General features: G+C 41.2%; 1 protein-coding gene across 1 annotated transcript; it reads right to left on the bottom strand.

Annotated features, from left to right (window-relative positions):
- Positions 1–165: 165 nt before the first annotated feature.
- On the bottom strand, positions 166–7,866 carry LOC114253342 (Golgi to ER traffic protein 4 homolog). Its single transcript, XM_028188188.2, has 4 exons — positions 7,591–7,866; positions 7,226–7,508; positions 2,244–2,554; positions 166–900 (listed from the first exon to the last, which is right to left on the bottom strand). Exons 1-4 carry the CDS (start codon positions 7,701–7,703, stop codon positions 657–659), a joined length of 951 nt encoding a protein of 316 aa, XP_028043989.2. The 5' UTR covers positions 7,704–7,866; the 3' UTR covers positions 166–656.
- Positions 7,867–17,329: the final 9,463 nt, after the last annotated feature.

Genomic DNA, 17,329 nt, shown 5'->3' with positions numbered 1-17,329 from the left:
CCTTATGAATCTACCTTCATCTAGCAAGGGATAGGGAAGGAAAACCACTAGGAAGAGAGACCTCTTCTCTCACGGACCCACATAATCAGGATTAAACATTACCTATATCGATTGTGGAGATGTGGGTACTTTGTGAAATACAATTCCAATTAATGTGAATAAAACTTCATAACAACATCTAAAATTTAATTTTACAACACTGTTCAAAATATATTACTTAATTAAAAAGCAACGTTATGAAAAACAATTTGAAATCCTAAACATGTAATTATATTCACCATAAATTTAATTATGTAGCTAAAACATTACTGCGCTCTTGACATAGGTACACCACAAAACTTTTAATTTTTTTCATACCCTTTACAACTTTTTATTCCTAACATGATTACTGCAGCTCAACCAAAATTCTTAAATGATTATGAAATTTCCCCATTAATATTAAAATTAATTGGCATCTTAATTAAAAATAAAATGACAAACACAGTCCATCTCTTAAATCAATGGTAATAATTCCAAGTTAAGTTTAAAATAATATAAAAGAGCTTTCTTACGAAATTACAAAATTATATTAGAAATTAATAAAAATATATTATCAAATGTTGACTGAGCTGATATGTCAGTAAAAAAATAATATAATTAATCTGTTAATTAAGAGCTTAGTCCAAATCAGGAGCTGTGGCCGACGTCTTGCTTTCACCATCATCATCAGAACTATCTATATCACCAATAATAGATTTTATTAGACCTCCGAACATAGAGTTTGGATTTCTATTTTCCGAAGGTATTTCTATATCAAACCAAATGCGGCCTATATTGTCTAAAAAAATGGAGTAGTTTGGATCCCTTTTAATACTAATTGCATACCAATTCTTTAGTACCATAAACTGTCGTACATGTCTCCTGAAATTAAATACATATTAAAAAAAAAACTGTATTGATTATTTAACTTAAAATACTTAATATTTCTAGTCGTACCTATTTTGCTATTTTGACTGGCTAAATATATTATGAAATTCACCAAATTCGTCAAATAAATTGTTTACCACGATAAAAACCTTTTTTTTTTTCAATATGTAATTTTATAAGATCTACATATTATCGTGAACAAAGAATTCTTTGATTTATTATTAAACTTTTAAGGTTATCTGCAAATAAATGAATTGAATTGTGCTATTTTGAGTGTTTCGGCTATTTTGTAATGTAATAGATATAAAATTATTACTATTTTATATAACCTACCTATATTACTAAAGGGACGTCCATTAATCACGTGAGGTATTTTTGTAAATCTTTCGACCCTCCCTCCCACCTTGGTGAGACTTCATAAGATTTTCCTCAACTCCCTCCCCTCACCCCTAATCTTACACGAGATTCTTCAAAACTTATGTTTTGGCTGTAAATATATAGGATTGAGAAAAAAAACAGCTACTTGTTCTATTACTTTCATTGAAGACTACCAAAGACTAGCATTTGTGAATATTACCGTAATTTAAAATAACAATCATAAAATTAAATAGCGTTCGTCAAGTCGCACGTGTCAATACAGCTGGTCGACAGCGCACAATCGAGCGGTACTTTCCTGCTCTGTGAGGTCCTGACGAATACGAGAAACGCTATTGTGTCAGGTAGAAAAAAAATGGTGTCTGATTTGGCCATATTTTATTCTAAAAATAATTGTTCAGGCAATTTTACACCGTTTTCTGCTAAAAAGTGAGATATTTGCTAAGACCCCCTCCTCCATCCTAAGTGAGATTTAGTTTGAACCCATCTCCCCTAGAACACCTCACGTAATTAATGGACGCCCCCTAATCGTTTTTTTACATAATACTAGGTGATAAACCTGCAATAAAAATGAAAGGCAGATGGTGGAAACCCCCGCAGCATTCATAAACATAGACATCATGCATTATAATATGATTTTTACTTTTACTTTACGTTCCTGTGCAAAATCATAATTAAATTTCTATTTAGTCAAAAATTACTACTATCTGCGTTTTCAGAAATAGTTATCTTACATCTATCAGTGTGCTTAGTGCAAGTTTTTTAACGTTCTCGATAGCGTAAAAATTAACTCAAATTTGTATGCAGTTGGAACAGCGCCCCTAGCGGCAAATGTAGGCAAACGCTCCACCTCCATACAAATTTGAGTTAGCTTTTACGCTATCCAGAACGTTAAAAAATTCACACTAAGCACACTATACAAGATTATGTTTATGGATGACATAAAAAGAAAATTAACTTACTGTTCGACAGCTCTCAGCAAGAACCACAAAAAATTCAATAGTGGGAATATATATGGAGGTCCTTTGCTATTCTTTATTTTGGGATGCGTTTCTGTATACCTCAAAAATGTTTCAGTTGCCATCCTTACATTTCTCAAACAAAGTATTTGCAACACAGCTTGTGCTATGAACAAATCTATTTCTGATTTGAGACCTTTAGTTGTGTGTAGCTCTATAAGCATGTTAGCATATGCTGAACCATCCGATGAGTGTAAAAAGTGTCTATGAGCAGCTGTGTACTTTTTTTCCTTCCAAAATACTTCTGCTATTTTCTAAAATCAATTACAATTTATCCATTATTTATGTCCATTAGTTAAAATTAATTCTATGATCTTTAGCAATTCATAAACATATTTTTCTAGACTAATAAATATATGAACACTTTTAACAAATTAATAGGTTTAGATTTTTTATGGGTGGGGTCTGAAAACTTTCCGATCTAACACAGACACAAGACTTTTTTATGTTTGTTTTTTATTTTTCTATATATTCGCCTCAACAAGTCGCCTTGTAATTCTTCATCCAATGATGCTCCCACATCTCTATCCCGTCCAAACAATATACGCCGTTTTTCTCTACAAAATAATTATTCATGAAGGTAATTGTCTCCACATAATTATAACAAAAAACTGTCCTCCGAGCGCAATTTTTTGATGAGGAAACAAAAAGAAGTAGCTTGGGGCCAGATTTGGTGAGTAAAGTCAAGATAAGGATGGTCAGCAGTTCAAAGTGTAATTCGTGGATTTTTGTTATGGTAACCACAGAGGTCTGAGATGGCGCATTGTCTTGATGAAATAGGATTTTCTTTTTCTGCACAAGTAACCATTTTTTTGTTTTTGATTTGTCAAGTATTGATGCGTAGTACGCTCCTGTAATGGTTTTCATTTTTTAATGAAATCAATGAAGATAACTCTATGACTATCCCAAAAAACAGTCATCATCACTCCCCAACGGAAAAAAAAAAATTCTTTTTTTTGAGCTGGTTCTCCCTTTGCAGTCTTTTTTTTTTTTTTATTGCCCTTGTAGGCAGACGAGCATACGGCCCACCTGATGGTGAGTTGAGTGGTTACCGTCGCCCATGGACTTCAGCAATGCCAGGGGCAGATCCAGGCCGCTGCCTACCGTTTAATACTCTCCACAAGCCTCGTTTGAAGAAGGACATATCATAGCGCTCGGGAAACACCGTGGAGGGGAGCTCATTCCATAGCCAGATGGTACGTGGCAAAAAAGGCCTCTGGAAACGCACTGGCTCCAGGTAGTATGGAAGAACTCTACTCCGGTGGCGGGCGGTGCGATGGTAAAAACGAGATGCCGGTATCATCTCGAACAATTCCTCAGAACATGGATGTATGTATTTTCGGATGTATAATGGTATATCCATGTTTCATCTATACTAAATTAATTGGCATCAAAACTCTGATTTATTGCTAAACCTAAACTGCACCAACAGAATTGGAAACATTCAAACACTTTTTTTTGTTTTTGTGACTATATGTGACACTCAACGTGCAGACAGCTATTTTTCTCATCACTAATTCATATGGACAAAACATATGGACATTTTCATAGCCTCTACTATGTATGTTCTCTCACTTTAATTCAGGGGGTGGTCAAGCACCATTTGATGATTTTAGCGATGTTATTAATATAGTTGCTCTTTTTGGATGTCCCCAATGTGCATCATGTCCCAAGCTTTCATGGAAATCAATTATCATTCATTTAAACTCAGTGGCCCAAAATTTCATTAGTTAATTATGGTGTAGAGTTCCCATACACATAGTCCAATTCATCTTGGCATAGGTGTATTGCCTTTTAACTAACAGTGCTCTGTACTTTTTGTACCACTTCTTACCAGCAACTCAGGTACATTTTCAGTGACCTTTGGCAATGCCCTAACATGTATTCTATCCAGAAATCAAATTCTTCTATGACATTGCACCCTTCATCAAGTCTTCCAACTAATCTGCGCTTTCAATTTCACTAAATCTCATCAATGATCTCTTTGGTATTATAATTTCAGAACCACGACTTGAAGTGACCGAATTATAATCAAAGTTGTCTTTTGCAATATCTTTTAGCACTTCTAAATCAAATATTGGTGTTAGATCTTTACTATCATTAAACAAATATTTTCATTATTATGATTATTTGTCTTCATATGGTTAACCATACAAAGTAAAAAATTGCTGAATCATACCAGTACAGAGTATGTTTTAACTATAGATTATAATTGCCAACTGATAGCTCAATACTTATTTTTTCCATTTTCTTAAATAAGTGAGTTGATGTGTGTTACATCAACTCACTCCAACAACTCTTAAGTAACAAGTACCTGTTCAAAATGGATGAAATTTTGGTGAGTAATGGCCAAAAGACAGACAGTTAACTACATTCACAAGCATTTTTTGATGAGTTCTGCTATTTTCATGATTGAAAATGGTTATGTTAAGGTCAGAAACTTGTCAAACCATTTTTTTTTTTTTTTTTTTTTTCGGGCCGAGCGCCGATCCTCCTACGAGGTCCCCGCGCCTAGGGGGCGCGCGGGGTATGTGAGACTCAACGATCTGCAGGTGTTGAGAGCAGACCGCGGGCCCAAGGAATTTAGGGCCCACCCACTAAACGACTCCCCTGCACTCTTACACCCGGCGTCCGATCTCCGTCCGGGGTCAAAACCCGGTCAGAGTAGGGGGGTTCCCGCGGTCAACACTACAACCAGACACGCGGCGCCACCCCGAGGACGCCCGACCGACGGGTCGTCGAGGCGATAGTCGACGACCAACGACGTCAGTCTCCGCGGTACGGCGGCCCTTCAGGCCGCCCGGGCGATGCCGCTGGTGTTCTGGGATACCCCGCTGGGCCAGAACCAGCCTGCCGGGTCGGAACGCGATACACCGCCGACCGGGTTGCTCTTCCACAGTATGTTCGGCGACGACAGCGACGACGAAAATGCGGACCGCATCGTAGTCCGCAGCCGCCGACGCGTCGTCCCGTCCTCCTGGTGCCAGCGCGCTAGAGTGACGGTAGCGTGCGGCGCAGTCTCAACCCCCTTAGGTCGCCCCGTGACCATCACCGGGAGGAGACTGCCTCCTCATAGGGGCCGGAGCTGGACAAACGCCCTCCTCCGACCCCCGGCTCGACGGCGGCGGCACGGCGCCGAGAGGGAGGAAGAGTTCTCCCTCTCCCATTCCGCCGCCTCCTTCTGCGAGATGGTGGACTCGCAAAAGTCGAGCATCCCCTGCCAGGACTCATCGCTGCCGAGCATCGCAGCCACGACGGTCGGAAGCGACAAGTCCGGTCCTATTTTTGCAACGAGGACGCGGCGCTGCTCCGCGAAAGCGGGGCAGCACGCGAGCGTGTGCTCCGCCGTGTCCTCGTTGCAGCCACTGCAATGGTGGCACTTCGGCGTCGGCTCCCTCCGGGCGACGAGGTGCAGGTAGCGACCGAAACAGCCGTGTCCCGTGAGCACCTGCGTCGCTCGGAAGGTGAGACGTCCTCGGTCGCGATTCACCCAGTCCGAGAGGACCGGGCGGATCGCCTCGACGGTCCGTCGCCCGTAGGCGGGGTCCGCCAGGCGGCGAGACCACGCCTCGAGCACGGCACGCCGAGATTGAAGCTTCCGCGCTCGAACTTCCGCCGCGCCGGGACGCGGCTCCCCCCTGGAGCGGAGATCACATCGCCACGCGTAATACGCAGCGAGCGCCTCCGCTTCCAGGTCCCAGGGAGGCGTCCCGGCGAGCACGCACGCCGCCTCGAACGAGACGGTGCGGTACCCACGAACCGCCCTGACCGCAATCGCGCGCTGCGGACGTCGCAACGCTGCGACGTTGTCACGGGTCAGGGCGTGGCACCATACGGGAGCCCCGTACAGTGCCATTGACCGCACCACCCCCGTGTAGAGGCGGCGCACCACCATGTCGGGACCCCCGACGTTCGGCAACAGCCGACTCAGCGAGCCGGCGGCTGCCATCAGTCGGGGACCCAATCTTTCGAAGTGAGCACGGAAGCTCCAACGACTGTCCAGTACGAGGCCGAGGTACCGCAACCCAGTCGCCTCGATCTCGACGCGAACGCCTCCGATCACGAGGTGAGCCCCCTGAGGCGGCGCTCTCCGGGCCCCGTGGAACAACAGGGCCTGGGATTTATCGAACGCCACCTCCAGACCCAGCCTTCGGATCCTGCCGACGACGAAGGCCACCCCCGCGCAGGAAAGACGGGCAGACTCGCGCAAGTCCCTACCCCGGGCCACGACCAAGGTGTCGTCCGCGTAACAAACTACGCTCAGACCCGGGAGAGGAGCGTTAAGGGCACCCCGCAAGACCCAGTCGTAGCCGATGTTCCACAAGAGCGGGCCAAGGACCGACCCCTGTGGGACACCGCGCTCGACGGGGAAGCGGAGCACCGCCCCACCGTGCCCGGTGCACATGACCGACCTGTCCTCGAGGTAGGACCCGATCAGCCGACGGAGATACGCAGGGACACCGTGATAACTTGTCAAACCAACCTCAACCTCATATTAGTCAATAATATGAACAGCATTGCAACAATTTTTATTGCTAAGGTTGATAAACAATCTTATGGCTGTTCCTCCTTTTAAACTGGAATGCATGACTGTTTCACAGCAAAAGTAAGCAATATTATGATATCTAACTATATAGGCTTACATACATCCTACTAATAGTAATTATGCAAGTGTTCCAGGTTTGATTTTTATTATAAGATATTATTCATTCATCTTGGAAGTCTTGAAAAATTTATCTCTGTATGATTTAGCCATGAACACTGTTCCATTGCTTCATAGTGTATACAAACACACAAAAACACACTACCTACGAGTTGATTTCATTTGTCATAAATATTAATTAGAAAAATGGGCTATGATATTTTCGAATAAGAGTGTCAAAATATCATTTAAGAATGAACTATTCTACAAATTAGTACTGTACCTTGTGTAGGAGTGGGTCACCTTTTTTGTTGTTATCCATTGACCATTTTATTGAATTTGTTAGAAAGGTTTCTCGCTCTGGGACACTGGAGCTGATTAATTCAAATAATTTTGCCAATTTCGAGACCCATTCTTCATTAGGTTTGGTTTCCGATTTTGTTAAAACTTCTACGAAGAGTATGGCGAGATCAGCTCCACTACCTTGTTGATCGCGTTCCAAAAGAAGTGTAGACCCTTTATACAATAAAGTTAACAATTCTGGATATTTTTTCTGAGTTAGGTATCTGGAATAAAATATGAAATCTTTTGAAAAATTACTATAAGACACTATTAAAAATATATATTGCAGATTTACATTAAAGGTACCTGAAATAAAGAGTTCTGTACATTTGATGTGCTTCATAATACTGGCCAGAATTAATTGAAGCTTCTAACTTATCTAATACCCTAACAACTCCTCTTTCTCCACGCGTGGCCATGATATTTTTATTACAATTTCCAGATTATTCTGTTTTCTTCCGATTTCGTGATCACAACCAATTTACCAATAAAATAGATGACAATGGTACTGTCATATTAAGTCATAGACCTATATAGTAATTAAGTGTATAATCTATGGTACTGTCACTCACACTACTGTCAAGTTATTTTTTGTTTGGATTGAGCGAAAAATGCGAGGTAAAAAGAGAACAGCCTATTCAGCCAAGTATTTTCTACTTATTGAGTGAAAGGTGGAATAAATTAACTTAATTAATCGGTCAATTAATTTACATTTTCTTCGAATACAATAGTTTTTTAAGAACTCAAGGAACCATGTGAAATTATAAAGTTTTGATGGTTTTGTTTTTATTCCGTATCTGAAAAGATTATTTCATTATAGAAATATTTTGTACGCGTAAGTACGTACCCCAGTTGGCGTTGAAGCGGTTCCGCGATCGCCAAGCCTCTCTTTCAGTGAATTGTTCGAAGCTCACCTAGACAGCATCCCCAACTCGTACTCCCAAGATACCAAATAAGGCTAGTGTGGCTAGGCTAAAACTAAAGTGGGCCAGGAGAGCCGTCTCCTAGTTGCTCTTTACTTTACCGGTCTTTAAGCCAGCATACAAAGGGGGCCCGAAACACGTTGGAGGGCAGGATTCGGGTGAGATCCCTAGCCCGACTGCAGCTCAGAAAGCGCACTCTGTCAGGTCCCGCTGCCGGCAAGAAAATTTGAGCTTTGGAATAGTAGAATCAGTCCATATAAGTAAGTACTCCGAGCCTGTTCCCTTTAATGAATGTTTAAAAAATTTTATAGCATACCATGTGATTTGTCTTGTATTTTTTTTAATTTTAATTTGTCAGTAGAACGCGTTTTTTTTTGCGGTGGTGGAGACTCGGCTATACATGGAGTGTCTCTTGGAGACCCGGCTATACATGGATGCTCGATAAAGATCGCTGATGGTGCCCATACAACCTGCATCAAAACAGGCGGCAACCTTGGGCGCCCCAATAATGGAGAGTTTCAGTCTCAGCTTTTGCAGGACTCAAAGTCTGCGCTGTTCCAGCTGATTCGTTTATTCGTCCGTTGTCGTCAGTCGCTTTGTAGGACAGGCAGACATGTGGTGCTGCGCAGGGAGAGACGCTGGGCGCCCGCACTATTGTGTGAACGAGTTGGGCGAGTTTTCCAAAAGTAGCATTTATAAACACTATTGTATCTTATGTAGTACACGGCTTAATATGTTTTGCTTGGTAATTTCCTAACTTACTACAATAACTACCTACTTACGATATATGGCTACAACGGCTGCCCCACCCTTCAAACCGAAACGCATTACTGCTTCACGGCAGGAATCGGCAGGGTGGTGGTACCTACCCGTGCGGACTCACAAGAGGTCCTACCACCAGTAATTACGCAAATTATAATTTTGTGGGTTTCATTGTTATTACACGATGTTAATCCTTCACCGTGGAAGTCAATCGTGAACATTTGTTAAGTATATTTCATTAGAAAAATTGGTACCAGCCTGTGGGATTCGAATACCGTCTCAGAACTCGTGTCTCATGTTGGTGGAAGCATTTACGTTTGTAGATATCTATGGGCTTCAGTAAGCACTTAGCCCCAGGTGGGCCGCGAGCTTGTCCACCCATTTAAGCAATAAAAAAATTTAACACGATTTATTTCCCTTACCATTTGTACATTATGTATAAAAAGTGTCTCGCTGTCGCGGCTATCACTGTCACAGGCTAAAACATTGGCATTGGTAGTGGTATTATAAAAAATTAAAATACGTCATGAGGATAAAAGTAAAGTATTTAAAAAGTTTAAGTAGTATTCATAACGGATAAGATTTTGATTTTTTTCAAATTCCTTCACTAAGCTAGGTGTTTAACACGAAGAGGTCGATTTTGTAATATTTTTTTTCATTTGAAATATTTTTTTTACTATTACGAAACCATTTCAGGTTTCAATAATTGTTTGCCATTTGAAACGTAGATACAATAAAATATTCTAGGAAGGTAATAGTGAACTTTGTCAATAATAAATGCGGTCAGGATTTACATAGGTGGAAAGTAATTTAATACATTGTTCTGGGAGAAGTCACAGTCCCCAATGAAGTGTTTATTTTATTCATTGCATGTCGTAAACTCTGGGCAGATGGGTAGGGAAATTTACAAGATATAGGTAAATTTAAGGTAAGAAAGAATATTAAGTATAAAGTTACCTCCGAAGCTGTATTTCAATTTCAAATGATTCGAATTTTTTAGTTATGTTATAAGTAATTACTAAATAAGTTTAAATTTTATAATTGTTTTTACAGCATTTTGCAATAATAAAAGAACGTCGATCATTGACCTTAAAAAAAAATTTTCACGAAAATTACTTGAACATTTTAACATGTAGCGTTTGACAAGTGGGATATTTTAGATTAAAAAACGCATAATCCGCAGCGATAGCCTCGGCTTCCAAGTCCTAGGGAGACGTCCCGGCGAAGCGTATTTTAGCCTGGGTCAACAACTCTAAGCTAAGCTAGTAATAAGAACACATTTTAAGACCGGTATTAATACTCTTACCGTAACAACCCTGATTTAAAACCAAAGTATTTTTATTCTATAATATTTAGACCATAATACGTTTGATAGGGCGTGATTGAGGATACAAGACCGCGCGGCAGATTACCGTTACGATAGACCGACCGAATAGAGGCAGCTCTAAACGATCCCATCAACGAGTGCACAAAAAGGCTGCGGTACGCGAAGAAGAACGTCTTATGAAGCACCATCACCCGAACTGATGACAAGAGTGCAAACGACTCAGAATAATACTTTAAAATTATGATCAGCTGTGCGTATAACTTCATCTCTTTTACAATACCAGCTCGTAACGCAGGCGGTTTTGCGTCAGCAAATAAAATAAAATTATCTTTATTAAAAATAGCAGTTTCATTACTTTTAAATATAGGCTTTTGCCTTCTCTCAATCAAGGCCGCTAATTAAAAAATCGCTGTTTGGTCTTTTTATTAAACAATAAAGTCCGCATTAATTTGCTTTTGTAACGAACGGTATCCTTTATTTTGTTGAGTAATTTGTTTATTTATTTCAACTCATTATAATTTCGCATCATGAAATTAAGTAATGATAAAAAAACAACAAGTACGGAACATAATAATTTTATCATCAACAACGTTTTTAGACAGCCGATTATTTGTTATTTTACCTAATCATTTCAGTTTTTATTCTATTTACACAAGTTCTAAACAAAATATTATTATTAGGGGATAAGGAAGGAAATTGCCGTATTATTGTAATAGGTGTTTCGAATTGACATAGAACCTTCATAGTTTGAGATATCAGTTGTTTTTTATTTAGATTTTTTTTTTTTTTATAACAACTAAGAGGCAAACGAACGAGCAAGACGGGTCACCTGATGGTAAGTGATTCACCGCCGCCCACGGTCACCAGCGTTTACGCCAGTGCGTTGCCTACCCTTCAGGTAATAATATGCTCTTTTCTTGAATAACCCAATGTCGCAGCTGTTGGGGAAGACCGCTGCTGGCAACGAATTCCAGAGATTTACTGTGCGTGGTCTGCCACTGTTTTTAAAACGCATTGTAGTGGAACGCCAACCATCCAGATGGTGCGGATGATAGTTCCGGCGAGACGATCGGTTGCGAAAATCAGCGGCTTCTATTGAATTGAACAACTCCTCGGAACACTCCCCATTGTAAATTCTGTAAAGTATGCATAGGGAAGATAGATCCCTACGCAGTGCCAAAGGTTCTAGCCGATCGGCAAGTTCATGATCGTCGACAATCCGAGATGCCCTACATTGGATTCGGTCAAATGGAGATAGCTGATAACCCGAGCCCCGGCCCAAAGGTGGCAACAATACTCCATGTGAGGCCGCACCTGCGCCTTATACAGTTTAAGGCGGTGAGCCGGCTTGAAGTACTGTTTGGCCCTGTTGAGCACTTCGAGTTTTTTGGAGGCCATTTTGGCCTTGCTCTCCAAATGACCGCCAAACTGGACAACACTCGAAATGTCTACGCCCAGAATGCCAATGTTCGGCTTGGCTCGGCACAAAGGTGAGTGTTTCCGAAGAGTGGCGATGCGACAAAGGGGGCTTTTTTAGCGGTGAACGCGCAAACTTGAGTCTTAGAAGGGTTAAACTGGACTAGATTTAGTCCCCCCCAATCGGAAATCTTCGCAAGGGATGATTCGATTTTAGACACAAGTTTGTTCCGACACTCATCGACGTGATCCCGAGAGATATTGCTGTGGCCGAAATACAGTGCATCCACGGTACTGTCATCCGCATAGCAATGAATGCCACTGGTATGCAACAAATCATTGATATGCAGAATGAACAATGTCGGGGATAACCCGCAGCCTTGGGGAACACCAGCATTTACGGTCCGGGGGTCCGAGCATGAGCCGTCTACGACGACTTTAACTCTCCGTTCCGCAAGGAAACTGCCGATCCACCTACAAAGTCTCTCAGGAAGCCCATAGGAAGGAAGCTTCGATAGTAAGGCTTTATGCCAAATCCGATCGAAGGCTTTCGCAATGTCCAAACTAACGCCTAGTGCCTCACCCCTACTCTCAACCGCCTGCGCCCAACGGTGAGTTAGTAAAGCCAGAAGATCACCAGCTGATCGGCCTTTGCGGAAGCCATATTGGCGGTCGCTGATCAGCCGGTGCTCTTCCAGGTAGCCCATGAGCTGGCGGTTGATTATGGATTCCATAATTTTGGAGAGTAAGGAGGTGATAGCGATAGGCCTGTAGTTGGACGGATCTGAGCGGTCGCCTTTTTTAGGGATCGGGTGTACTAGAGTCGTCTTCTATGAATGTGGGACAACGCCGAGGACATAAGAGTGTCTGAATAAGCGCGTTAAAATCGGTGTCAGCTCTGGAGCACACACCTTCAGCACAATAGGAGATATTCCATCGGGCCCACTCGACTTGTTGACACCCAGGGAGAATAGTGCTTTCTGCACAGCACACTGTGTGAAGCGGACGTCCGCCATTGTGGTTTCACACCTCGGGATGGTAGGAGGAGTGTTCCCCCTGTCGTCCAGAGTCGAGTTTTCCGCAAAGATAGAGCCAAGAAGATCGGCTTTCTCCCTTGCGGAATAGGCCAATGAACCATCCTCCCCGCGCAAAGGTGGAAGCGTCGACCGACAGAAATTACCCTGGACAGCCTTGGCGAGAGACCAGAACGCACGAGAGCCAGATGGCAGGCGTGCCAGTCTCTCGCCAATTCTCCCAACGTAATTTGATTTTGCCAATGCAATTTGCCTCTTAAAGAACCTGGAAGCAGAGTTGTACTTCTTCTTGAGTGAGTCAGAGTTTAAATCCTTAGCGGCCTTTGCCCTAGCCCAAGCCTGGTAGCATTCCCGCTTGCGACGATGTGCGTCATGGCAGGACCCACCAAACCAGGGCCGAGACCTGCCACCGACGGGCACCGCTGAGCTAGGAACAAACAATTCCATGCCCTGCAGCACGACGCCGGCAGCCGAGTCAGCGCAGGTGCTAGGATCCTCTGACTTGAAGCAAATCTGCCCCCATGGGTAGGATGCAAAGAAAGAGCGCATCCCGTCCCAGTCTGCTGACCTGTAGTGCCAAACACGTCGTCTACCAGATGGAAGTGGTTGCGACGAGACGGTGAGAGGCACCACGCTCCGAACTAGGCAATGGTCCGATGACCCGAGAGGAGCATCGACCCATACCCGAATGGGTTCGGGGCGAGAGGTCAGCAGAAGTTCCAATAAGGAAGGCGAATGGTTTTCCACATCCGGCACACGTGTGGGGGAAGGTACCATCTGCGTCAGACCATTGGCAATGGCAAAATCGTGAGCAGACCTTCCCGCATGGTCAGTACGTGTTGACCCAAGCCAGTCAGAGTGGTTGGCATTAAAGTCGCCCAAAACCACAATTTCTGCGGTAGGAATATGCTCAAGTATTCTGTCAGTGGACACCTGCAGGTGCTGGAAGAGCCGGTCAATTTCCGAATTTCCGCTATGAGACCTGTAAAGGCACGCGTAGACGCGAATGTGATCCTCACAATCGACGCGCACCCAAAGGGTCGACAGGTCTCTGCCTTCAAGACTGCTGAGCCTACGGTAACAAATTCCCTCCCTGACGTACACACACACGCCGGCACGTGGCACAAAAAAGTGCTCCAGGCTATAGGCCGGGTACTTTAGATATGAAGTGTCAGTCGGGGAGGAAATCTGCGTCTCCTCACAATTTGACTCTCACTCACCAGTCGAAACGCGGTGGCCTCTAGGAGGCCCCCACTTCACGCTGATTTTCTGTGAGAGGGTAGTGTTTCACCGGTCGATCCTGCCCACCTACGTGCTACAGCGAACTGCAGACTTGGATCTACTACTCTCAAAGCTTAGACAAGAAAGATGAATAATTTGAAAATTGGAGTTTTGGAGGAAATTTTTAATACGAGTTTCGACGCGGAACTAACGCTGCAGAAACAGCTCGCAATATCAATGTTGCGTTTGGAGAGGGGACTGCTAATGAACGCACCGTGCGATTTTGGTTTAAACGCTTTCGTGATGGAAATTTTGATTTGAAGAACTAACCACGTGGAAGACCGCCCACACATCTGAATGACAATGAATTGAAAGAGATGGTGGAAGCCGATCCGAGTCAAACTACCCGCGAATTACCGGCATGGCTTAACGTTACCTTACCAAATCAATATCGTCAAATCAATAAAATCAAAAATATCTTAATAAATCACAATATGTAACTTAAACTGATAACAATACTCCTCAATCCAAGTTACGTTTTAGTAATTGGAAATTCTGCGGGTTCGTAATCTAAAGCGTACAAAATCCAGCTTTCCAAAAAGCTTCGGTTGTGACCTCGTTCACCGGCACATACAATAAATAAATAAATAAAACGAAACACTATCGCAGCAGACTACGCCCTAATCAACTGAGATCAAACAATCCGACGGTTGGCGTTGAGAACGTATAAGGTACAATCGAAGTTTGTGGATGTGTTGATTGCAAGCGCGATTTATGTTTTAGCTTAGTTTGAAATACATACCAGCACAAGTATGATTGCTAAATATTTGTAGTGATTCAATTAAAATGTGGTCCTGTACTCTGCATAGATACCAAATTATAAAAAAATTATAAAAATAGTTATAGATAATATTCTATATCCACAATTGACAATTGGTTGCGGAAATAAGAAATAACGAAATATAGCAAGCCGATAATAATATGTTCAGATACATGTTCAAGAATAAGCTATGAGTGTTTTAATTTTATGTTAAAATGACATAAAGGCATAGTTTAAGTACCATTGTTAGTATTATATTATAATAATCTTCATTCAGCCTATTGTATCAATTAAACCCATTACTGGCACTAGTGTAAAGAAATAATCTGTCTGAGTCTGTACCACCGTTCATTTAACATCTACCGCAAAGTAGTTATGCATTTGAATTTGAAAATTTGAATAGCCATCTTTAGAATGAAAAAAGATGCTTATGGGTCAGTAATCGCTTAATAGCAAGTAAGCCGTGATCGTGGGCCGACAAAAGCAAATATTTCTAAGTCAATAAAACTTTAACTATTTATATTTCACATACTAAGTTCTTGCACACTTCTAACCCATTCTAACTTTCACACACTATAATACCTGCAGGTATAATAACAGAAGGATTGGTATTACTTTGATTGTGATTAATTAGTTTCTTCTCAGTGGTGTTGAGATTGTACCGTCTACGAGCGGTTATCCATTTAATCTTACACGCTGTTGTCTTAATTGCGTTAACTGGCATCAAAGTGATAATTATAATGAATACCACCGAGTCTCAGCAACAAGTAGCCCTTAAAATGATATAGAGCAGACTTAGGAGGAAGGAACTTCAATGGGAAGTTAAGCATCAACATCATTTATTATTCCGATTTATATGTAAGTTGTTGTTGAAAATTGTCATCTGAGCTAAGTGTTAAGAGTATTTCAGATACAATACGTTAAGTTTATATAAGGCAAAAGTATGTTAAGTTATATATTACCACAGATTATATTATGCCAATAATTGGCCTAAAGGATAAGACAACAATAGAAATACAACAATGCGACTGTGCTGGTGTTTAAATCCTGCAGTCAGACATCAATTTTTATAATGAAATTACATACTTAATACATCATAATAATATATCATGTAGTAAAAATTAACACTGCAAAAAATTTTAATTTTCCTTTGTTAGAATACTGATACGTTATTGCTAATGCTAATTACTGGTATGTTTTATGACGTATAGTAGTAGGTACTATCACCCTGCCCATTTCTGCCGCGAAACAATAATGCGTTTCGCTTTGAAGGGTGGAGCAGCCGTTAAACTATAAAATATACTTAAGTTATACTTAAGCTTTTGGTAGTGGCATTTACGTTGTTGATGTTCGGTGACCACTCAATACAAGGTGCCCACCTTGTATTGAGTGGTCACCTCAAGTCGTCGACACACCTAACCAAAAAAAAAAATCATCAAGACCAGTGTGGATTTGGTATTAAGTAGGTTTCGTTATATTTCACAAATGTCTGTTAATTTCAAACAATTTTTTTTTTGTAATTAATGCACAACTAATACCTAAACTAACCTAACGAACATTTAATTTAAATCATGATGGCCCTATTCTGACATTTAGCAGACATCTTGAGGGTGCATTCTGGGATTGATGCATTGGTAAAACACAGTTAATCAATACACAGTCCGTAGTTCATATTGATCATGTGATCATGAATAAGAAAGTTTAGCACAGACTTTAATCTTAAGCCACAAATTTTTTAATCAGTTAAAGCAGCGTGCTTCGCGTCTCCAGATAATCTTGCATTTCATACACGTATCACAGCGTATAAGAAATACAAAATCTATTTATCGTATTTGTGGTTTTATGAAAGCTTTATTTGCCTACAGAATCTTGGCACGGTTCCAGTATCGGAAAATGTGTGACAAAAATGTTGCAAGCTCGATACTACATATCACTGTAATATGTCTAAACCAATATTTAATATTCTGAATACTAGAAAACTCTTTGAATTTCTACTAGCTATGTATCAAAAAAAGTCTTTACTTTATTGCATAGATCGGTCAACGAGTTAATGGCCCAAACATTGTAAGTAGTTATTGAAGCCTATAGACATTAAGACCTGAATGTCTCCACCGACTTTGAAACACAAGGCCGTATTTCAAACATTACATAACGGCTCTCCTACCCTTAAATGCGGATCTTTATTATTTTCTTTTCCACGTGATATTAGTAACTTTTACCGAAGAAAATATCTGTCATTTTAATAAGTATGAAATGTTTGAATCGGCATCTTAGGCAGAAGGTGACAGGTTCGTATAAGAGTGCAGGCTCATTCTTCAGGCGTCATCTGATTGCTGTTTTGTGTTGAATTATAAACAGCATTAAAAACAGCATGAATTAGACTTTATTATTTTATTATGTTACATTTACTTTAATTTAATTGTAAATTTGTACATCTAATTTTCTCGAAATAACCATACTAATACTAATAATAACAATAATAACACAATATAATTTAAGATAAAAAAAAAAACTTACAAAACTTAACAATACTCGCACACAC

The sequence above is a fragment of the Bombyx mandarina genome, chromosome 17 (genome assembly GCF_030267445.1).
Source record: "Bombyx mandarina strain Sakado chromosome 17, ASM3026744v2".
Classification (NCBI taxonomy): Eukaryota; Metazoa; Arthropoda; class Insecta; order Lepidoptera; family Bombycidae; genus Bombyx; species Bombyx mandarina.
Note: the sequence above shows the minus strand (reverse complement) of the source record. Positions and strands in the feature narration are given on the sequence as shown.